This window comes from Malurus melanocephalus, unplaced genomic scaffold, assembly GCF_030028575.1.
Source record: "Malurus melanocephalus ecotype Western Australia unplaced genomic scaffold, MMel_1.1 scaffold_98, whole genome shotgun sequence".
In the NCBI taxonomy this organism is placed as follows: domain Eukaryota; kingdom Metazoa; phylum Chordata; class Aves; order Passeriformes; family Maluridae; genus Malurus; species Malurus melanocephalus.
Window position 1 is genome coordinate 530927 of NW_026623330.1, and position 9780 is coordinate 540706.

Below are 9780 nucleotides of genomic sequence, written 5' to 3' on the forward strand. Positions count from 1 at the left end.
TAAAAACATGACCTAAGAGCATATCCAGCATTCAAAGCACCTGCTGTAGCCCAGACATCTTCTGGAAAGGTCCATCTGCAAAACTAAAACGTTTGATCTCACTGCTTCATTTAGACTCTGCCTACTTGTTGCACTTCTAAAACCTCGAGGCACAGAAAATACAGAAGCTTTTAAAAACATTTGCCTCAGGAAGACAAAGAAATCCCATCTCTGTTCTGCAAGCATTACTGGAAAATGCACTRTCCTCGCTCCTGAGAGGAATCAGCCTCGAGAGCTGTAATTAGATGGAGAGAAAAGAAAGAAAAGACTAATTGATATGCTTGTTTTCCAGACAGAAACACATTTTTAGTTCAGCTTGTCTATATTTTATGCAATGATCCTCCTCCAGGGATAAGCACAAAATTATGTATTTCAATGTTCCAAGCTGAAAAAAGAAATCCCAGTATGTAACGGTATAAGAAAATTGATCCAGAACAGCAAAAGGGAAAGAAGCAAGTTCTAAATATTAACCAAAATTTAGACAGGAATAGATTTTTTTCCATATTAAAAATGGAATAAATTGGACTGCATCTTTCCTGCTACTTTTAAAGCATTGGATGAGCAGACATGAGGGGCTTCAACTCAGGATCCCTTGTATCAGGAGTGGCCACACTGTCAGTCCCTGCACAAAAGTGATGGAGGAGGAAAAAAAAACCACCAAGAATACAGGAGTTTCCAAATTGCACCAAATGTTTATTGTTAGTCTAGTACATTCAGTATCATATTGACTAGAATACAGTAAATTCAAAATATTTTTGGCGAATTGAAATTTTTTAAAAACCATTTCAAACACTCCAAAAAGCAAATGCCATGAAAAATTAACTTAAAATTAAAACAAACATATTCAAGCAATAAGTTTTCACTTTTGACTACAGAAAACCTTTACATGTATTTTAGTGGTTTTAACAGTACTGCATTTCAACAAAATAWATGAACTCACAAAAAGTGGAAAGTATTAAAATAGACACAATGTTAAAAAACTGAGGCATCCAGATGTGCGAGACTGTTGTAGCAGAATCACCTGCCCAGCTCTTCCCTCTGCTCTCTTTTGGGGCAGTTCTCTTTTGCTGTGGTGCTGCCACTCCTCTGATCACCTGCTACCACCACACAGCAATTCTCCCATGCCTTGAATTTAAAGTTTGTCCCCYTGGTAAATTCCCTACACAAATGTAAATGTTCTAAAACCTGCAACCCTCTGGCAAATCTGAGTGGAACGAGACCTTTAGAGCATCCCTACCTTGCTATTTACTGTTTGCAGACAGGCAATATCCAGAACAAAATCTGAAAAAGGCAACACATTTTGGTTTTGTTTTTTCAATACTGACATGAAAAACGGAGTAAATTAGAAAAAGGATAAAGTCAATCTTAATATAAGACATTCATGACAGAGTGGGACAGGATGTAATTATTGGACCAACAGGACCACAATGACTCTTCTACACTGGGCTTTAAAGCACATGTTCTACCATCAGGACTCGCTACCACAGCTGGATTTCCTGGACAGACAGACAGCAACCATGACCAGCTGGACTCTGTGGGGACTCCCAGGATGACAAGTGACACCCTACCACGTTCTCTGAGCTCTGCTCCCTGTGCTTGTGAAGAACCCTGAGCTTGGGGTGCTCTGCCTGCTGCTCCCTCCAAGATTTCCCAGCAGAGCTGGTGGGACCAGTCAGGTTAAAGCCCTTTGGAAATCCAAGCCTCAGTGTCACCTGTATGCACATGGTCTGGGGAAATGATCGACCCTGGGCTGGACAGGGGACACTCCCCACACCAGCCTTCCCCCTGGGCAGCACAACCCAGAGCCTGGAGGAAAAAAATCACCTCAGCTGCTCCTGTCCCAGCTCTTCATCACCAATAAAGCCAACTTAAGGTCTGGTTCAGTGGTACTGTAAATGAGCAGAACGCTGTCATGTTAGAACTCAGCAGAATCACATTTAGGTTTTAGTTGGTAAAAGTGGTTATTACAATGACAYCTGCAACACAACCTTCGGAAGAGGTTCCATGGTCAGGACAGGGTGTGGAATGTAACCATTTCTTGCAAGATTTTGCAACATGAATAGCTGCATAGATGACAGTTGTGTRTCTTCAGTTCAGTAAATGTACTTTGAAAGTTTACAAAAAACACAAAAAAGTTTCTATAAAAGTCACGTTATACCAAGATAATGGGTGGTAAAAGTGGATTAGTTGTTTYTGATTCATGTCTAAGAAATGACTCATGGAAAGATGATAGAAACCAATCTCAGGTCAAGAGCGTTACGTTGTCACTATTGCACTGACTTCACCATTTGAATCGCTAATTTAGAAAAATTCACGTAGTTAAAAATCGTAAAATTAAACTAGGATACAAAATTTGTTTGTAAACATCAGGTAGCCAGTTCTGCTAACGTGGAATGGACTCTTGGTTACTGCAGGTACAGTATCTTGGTTATTTACAGCACTTGCCATGTGATGGGCAATGGCAGGACACAAACATCAGTTCACAGTAATTGTGTTCACAGAACTACCAAAGTCAGTGCAGTTTTGCTGTGCAATTTTTCCAACTCTCCCCCCAAATTCCTTAAATCAAATAATACTGTTACAGAGGCCAAGTGCAGATTATATTTTTATATATATCTATATACCCAGAGATATATAGAGATATACATAATCTCACAAGTGACGAATGATGTCTGCAGGACTTCTGTAAAGGTACTTCCAGATGGCATAGTAGTGGACAGCAGCTGCTGTGGCCACGAAGACGTGCCAGATGGCGTGGGCAAAGGGGATCACCCCGTCGCTCTTGAAGAACACCACACCCAGGCAATAGATCAAACCTCCCCAGGCCACCTCCTGCAGTCCCTCGGTGTTGCTCTGCCAGGGAACAAGGACAGGTCAGGGTCRGGTGGAAAGGGGGAAAAGGGAATTTATGGACAAAGTACAAAGTGTTTTTCACCCCCAAGCAAAGGGAGTGGGTGTCACGGCTCAGGAGATCTTGGGTGAGACAGATGGACAGGAGAGGAGTGCAGTGTATTTGTATTACACTTTGTGGAATGCACAATAATGGGTTTATACACTATGTCCCAAYAGCACTAGAGGGGTTATACTGGGGTAACTCAAGAACTAAAACAAGTGTGATGGTTTGCTTCATCAGCAGAGCAGATAAAGACAAAGGAAACCACATTACTCTGTGGAAATGGGAGCTCAATGCAACTCCTCCTAGCTGGATGAAACATCAGCAAGGCTTTGATATGGCCGGGTAAAGCATTAACTTGAAAAGGTGTCAGGTTTATATCAGAAGCACAAAGGGTTAATTAACATTATTTAAAATGTGTAACTACAAATCAGTTTGGAGTAGGATGCTTTTCAGATGCACCAAGAARCCCAGGCTCTCTTTGTCTACACAATGCAGCCCAGACTGAACAAAACAAGGCAGCAATTCACTGAAATGTAAATTATAAACCCAAACTATAACTGATTGTATTTGGTTGTTCTGCAGAGAACTCTTGCAATTACAGTGTACTAAAATGAACATCTCTAAGGAAAGAGCTGCACTGGAATTTAAGATGGTTATAAAAGGCAAGTTTGTTTGTTTGYACTGGTAATAAGTCACATTCCTTACCATGGATGTCACTACCAGAGCAGGAGAAAATCCCATCGCTAAATAGAAAAAGAGTTCAACGATCTTATACCTAAAAWGGAACAATTTGAGTCATTTCAAGAGATATGTACAAAAGGATGCACATTTCCTTCAACAGTAAAAAAGAATATTTTAAATTATGTGCTGGTATGGGTCCATTATTCAAAAAGCTTTTTGTGCACATAGCTAACCACTGTTTTATAATAAAATTAAAATTAGTGTTTATCTCTGCATTATACAGTTGCAGGCAGTATCTTCTCTAAATACTGCCTAGATGTCTTCCCTTGCATTAAGTACTAGTGAGAACAGAACATTGAGACAAATTTTCTTATTTGATGAGAACCTTGGTACCTCATCTCCCAAACAAAAATAGTTTGGTCTTGTTCCCTGAGGATAATTTTAAACTCGAAATTAAATGCAAAGAAATAATTCTTACTTTTCATGGTAGAGAAATACATAAAGGGTTCCTCCAGCAGCCATCAGCCAGATAAACCATCGCATGTGAGATGCCAGAGGTCCCAGCTCACGGAGATTTAACCTGGAGGCACAAAGATTCCAAAAAGTGATGAATGAACTGACCACACTGACAYAAGAGCAGCAGGGATTGATAAAAACAAATAAATACTCAGAGCTTCAAAATCAGCATGAGGGGGGAGCAGATATTGGGASATTCTACCCACAGAGAGGCAGAGGATGTTGCACTTCATGGGAAGCATGAACTGAGGTGTGTGGATTATAAATAAACCACTTTCTGTTCAGGGAGCCCCAAGAGATGACATTACAATGCCTGTCACAACACAGAATGTGGTCACCTGCCCCAAGAAGGCACTCAAGGATTTTGGAAAGCAGCAATGACCCACTGTTCACTYTGGAAAAGCTTTGATCCTGCAGCTGTTGCTTCCCATTCCTTACCATGGTGCATAGGATGCTGCAATGAAGACGTAGATCATCATTCTGTCACACATGTGAAAGCAATGCTCCATTGTCCTAGGGAGAGAGAGAGAAAACAGGTCACCATGGCACATTTTGGAAATATTTCTGCATCATTTAATTTTTCTGACAATTACTTTGGGGAAAATACCATCAACTCCACATCTTCTAAAATCATGTGGAGGAACTGAAGCTCGTAAGACTACTCCAAGGACTCCAAGGACTACTCCAAGTCCTCTCCCCTTCTCGACCCCACATCAACTCTGCCTAATCCAGACACTGTTACTGTTTAGTGACCACTGGCTAAATCAAATTCATGGCCCAGAATTATTTAGGGGTCATAAATGGGACCAAGAAATAAAATAAAAAATAAATAACAAATCCCATGTCAGTTTTGCTATTGCTGCCTTGCTCCCAAGGAGGTTTTCCTGCTCSTTAGCTGGGTATTGTATTACAATTCTCTTGGCAAAAGCTGTGTTCCTCAAAGCATTAGAGCAGGCCACAGGCCCAGGCAGTGTCCTCATTTCTGCAATGGGATATTATCCATCAACCACTTACAGGATGTTTTTCCCATTCTGCTTCTGGATTAACAGCCACTAGGGCCACCAAAAACACATTGTTTTCTTTGTGACAAAGCAGCAGACATCCAAGTTCAATGATACATGAACTTGGCTCACTGTTTCTTCCAACAGAATCAAGGGTGCTTTTTTCATGATTCAGTAGCAAGAACCACTCCAACCTCCTGCAAAATTGACYGTGAAACACAACAGGAAAACACAACACGAAAGTGAAACACTTCCTGCTGCTACCTTAGGTGACTCTTTTTCCAGGAAACGATGTGGAACACGGTGGAGACGATGAAGAGGGCACAGAGCCCCACCCCRTACATCCATGCTGTTATCTTCTCCCAGCGGTCGTCAGAGAGCCGGTGGAGGAGGGCACTGCCCACGATGGCAGGGACAATGAGGAACTGGGAAAATAAAAAGGCCATTGTTGGATGTTGGTCGTGGTGCCACCCCCAGGGCAGCACCAGCAGGCAGAGAGAGCCCAGCCACAGAAWGTTTTGTCATTTAGTTGTAAGTTAACAAACAAGCACCAAGAATTCAGCAATTCTCAGGCATAAGTCAGACCTATGTTTGCTAAATTTCTCCCCCCGTGGTACCAGGGAAGGTTCCTGGCTCTTCTAGCCATGATAGGAAATTCTTTTGTCTAATTCTGTAAATATTAGCAGTGGTTTTGTTTTCACATTCTGCCTCGTGCATTAAAACCATGTTAACCTTACTCTAGGCTTGGATTTAAGCCACCTCTTGTGCATGGAGACAGAGCAAAAGACAGACCAAAATAAACTTGAATCCCCAATGCAAAAACAAAGCATTTAGCAAAGTGCAGTTGAGAGAATTAAGCAATAGTTTTGCAGAACTTGGGTTTAAGCTATCATAAATAAATTAGCCACAAACTCCTCTCATGACTAGATTTTTAACACACAAAGATGTTCTTCTAATGCAGCATATCCAACTCTGCCTCCCCACATCCCTCTTAAGCATTTTTAATTCACTTCTCCCAAAACAAGCCCCATTCAAATATCATGATGGCATTACCACGCTTGCAAGAAGCATCCAAGAAGTGGCTGCAGGCTTCACTTACATTTAAAACTACATCCCTTTTCCAAAATAAAACACGATGCACCTCTATCTCCTTCAGAAAAAGGAAAAAGGGGGGAAAGGAGGAAATAACCAAAAAAAAAAAAAACCCCAAAAACATCCCATGTGTTAAAAGTATTGAAAGAAGAGAGCCCACTGACTCAGACATTTCTCAAGGCCCATCTTTGTCAGTCTTCTAAGTTACAAACACTGCACAAATTCCCTTCCAGGCTTTAAAACGCTTTAAGACATTAATTTGTTCCCCTGAATTGCAAATAGGCTTCTTAGGTTAAATTCTTGGTAATTTAAGCCAAGTCTCATATGCTAAACAATAAAGCCAGGAACAAGCAATGTTTAAACAAATCTGCCCACTTTGCATGACAGGTTTGATGGCTCAGAGTGCAAAGTTCTGGTCTAGCCTGACCTGTCTGTCCTTTAATTACAGACCAGAAGAAATCGAGGTTCTGCTCAGTGCAGAGGATGCAGAGCAAACTGAATGGATCTGAGAAGTAGCTGGCTGAGCAAGAGATTAACAACAAAAAAAAATGGTTTTTCCTTCTGGCCTTGAAGCACATCAGCTGTAGCTTCATCACTATTAAATTTCCTCACGTTTTGCAAAATTTAGTGTAWTTATSGCCAAAGCTGTAGAGCTTTRCAAATTGAARGTATGGCATTGATACATCCACAGCRCTGGGAATGGAGGTAAAAACACTTCCTGAGCTTTGTAACGAAATTATGGAAGTTAATTTTGTGCACTTTAAGGCCAGAAATAGGCTGCCAGCCTGGCTTCTCATTTATCAGCAGCCCTGAGTTTCCATGCACACATCCAGGGAAGGCTGAAGTGTGTCACTCCTTAGTAAATCAATCCCTCCTGTTTTCCACTCATGACACACAGTGTGAAATGTGGCTGGAGCCCCTGGGACAGACAGGATGGAACTGATGAGATGTGGCAGCTGTTTCATTTCATTTTTRCAGGGACCAGGAGGATGCTCAGCTCCAGAAGTGGTGGGGTAGCTATGGCTCTAAGCTGTGCAGAGCTGCTGGATCCACATTCCTCACTTTCCWTCCTAATTTCTATGCAAATTTCAATTTTGACTAAACTTGACAGAGAACTAAAAGGTTTCAGACAGATTTCTACCCACAAGCAACAAGTAAAAAAAGCAAACTCCTACTAATTCCCTATAACAGGYATGAGCTGCTCARGGACTCTGAYAGAGACCATTTTWTAGGAAGGGAGCCYTCYTTGCAAACAAAATTTAGAAATTAARCAGAAYAACTTGCCTTTCTTMCACAGATACCYCAGCTTTTTACTAATCTGCTAAATAAATGTTCCCCTAGYTAAGATGTGACRTGGGATGCYCAAATGGACCAACACAAAGTTCARYGTCAACCATTTTTTCTGGTAATTATTGTATAAAGTGATAGGGTTAAAACAAAGAAGAGATTCTCTTATCACCTCTTTCTCTGCACCTTCAGAACGAAGGGTACAGGGCACRAATGAAGACCTTTAATCCCTTTTCTGCCTTGTCCTGGCTTTAAAGAACAATTCTACCTTTCCCAGGGAACAGCACTGTATTCCATGAGAAGGACTGATTTTTTTTTTTCTGAGTGTTCTTTTTGGAAACACTTTCCCCTCTGTGCCTGATAGGCACCATGGGAACAGTCAGACAAAACAAGAGATGTTTTATTACTTTTTTTTTTTTGGTCAAAAATAACTAGATTAAATATAAAATCCAGAAATGACACCCTGCTGTTCCAGCCAACTGGATAAAAGTTCTTTAGATGGCAGTGCCATAACAGATAACATATGGTACAATGGGCTTCATCCATCTTGCAAAACAAATACAAAACTTTAGGTCATGAAAAAAGACAGATTTTCCCATGYTCATTTGAAAAATTCACCAGCACAAGAACTGCATCTTAATCTTCAATTTTCAGAATGGAGATGCCATCAATCAGCCCTTTAAAAGGAAGGGAATTTGCCAAAAAAGCAGTGAGACAATCAGAATGAAGAGAATGAGTGGGATTGTGCTGTGTCATTTTACAGCATGACAAAGCATTTCTGAGTTGCCAATATTCCCTGTAAAAAAACTCCAGCTACAAGTCACGAAATCCTCACTTATTCCATCATGGGAGTACAAGTCTTCCAAAGGARTATCATCAAAACCAGTAACTTGATGTACTGAGCAAACCCAGAACTGTGATATGCCAATTTACTAATTTTAGCACCTTGATTAAACCTGGCTGCATCACAAGYGGGGCTGGAAAAGAGATCTGCAGAACAAGAAAGAAGGCAACAGTTCCTGAAGCTTTCTAGAGAAATGCCAGAACAAAATGAGAGAATGAAGCCAACAACACCTTGCAATAAGGAGGAAGATAAAGGATAAAATGTGTTTAATTCAGCTAAAAGCAGGAATATTTCAGAATAGATTTGGGCACAACACCTATGTGATGGATTTTGGAAAACCAACCACCATGAACTGCTGTCACAATGASCAAAAAGCCCCAAGGCACAAAGAAAGAGGCTGAAATAACAAACTGTRAGCCTGATCAGGGTCACTTCAGGGAAATTAAACACTCCTTGGTTACCAGCTCACAGCAAAGTATCCTGTGTCTTCCACCTGTCTGGGGCTGCTTAGGACACTGCTCTGCTGGTCAATATTTCACCTGTGTTCTTTCCATATTTCTCAAGAAAATCTCTGCCACAGACAGCTATAAAAATCTGTAGGAAATTTTCCTTTTGCATGTAGCATTCACAGAAAATGAATTATTTTCTTTGCACATCAGGCAGGAAGCAACACTGCCCTTTGGTGCACGAGCTGCTGCAGCAGAGCACGGAGTCACTGCTGCAATCCCTCGTGCCTCTCACTGGGAGGGAAACACCAAGGGCACAGAGATGGTTCAGGCACCTCCTTTTAGGCAAGAGAGGCAACAGAAAGATCAACAAAGCTGCCAAAAATACATAGGACCCTCAGAGAGAACCACAAAGGACTGTGTCCATCTCCAGGAGTGAGCTCCTGTCACCATCTCTCCCCACTTTTCAATTTTCCCCTAATTTTAGGAGATCAGTAAAAAGGAGTGGGAGGCCCACGAGCAACACAGAGAGCAGAGAAACTGCTTATCCCAGTCAGTGGGRATGGAGACATCTTCATCAGAAACTTTGATGACCCCCTCCTTCCATGCTCAAATGGCCTGCTAAATGTTCCAAGTCTCATTTTTAAAATATTTATACTGCTTCTGTTTTTCCATGCACCTCACAAACCCAGCCTGGAATACAGATTCTAACAAATTTTAAGAATAGTTACTCCTTCTAAGGCAGTTGAAAGAAACATTTAGAGCAGTACARAGCATGCCATGTCTAAATTCTGAGGTTTTAGCACAACAGGGTTTATCTTTTGTCTGATAAACCTTATCTACACCAGAAAGCTTCCTGATGAAAGAGCCATCTCTCCCCTCCAATTCTAACAACTCTTGCTTCTCTCATGCACTGTTTCCTTCCTGTTCCTCTAAACACACTGAACAGTTTTTTTCTGTCTGTTTTTAACTACTTTG

The 9780-nt window shown here is 41.2% G+C and overlaps 1 protein-coding gene across 1 annotated transcript in view; it reads right to left on the minus strand.

Annotated features, from left to right (window-relative positions):
* Positions 1-2642: 2642 nt before the first annotated feature.
* Positions 2643-9780, minus strand: part of MMD (monocyte to macrophage differentiation associated) — a 15541-nt gene continuing 8403 nt past the window's right edge. The window contains exons 3-7 of the mRNA XM_057368813.1: positions 5398-5558; positions 4571-4645; positions 4095-4196; positions 3641-3710; positions 2643-2892 (exon numbers count right to left, since the gene is read on the minus strand). Coding sequence (XP_057224796.1) covers positions 2692-2892; positions 3641-3710; positions 4095-4196; positions 4571-4645; positions 5398-5558 — 609 coding nt within the window. The 3' untranslated portion in view covers positions 2643-2691. The remainder of the gene's footprint in view (positions 2893-3640; positions 3711-4094; positions 4197-4570; positions 4646-5397; positions 5559-9780) is intronic.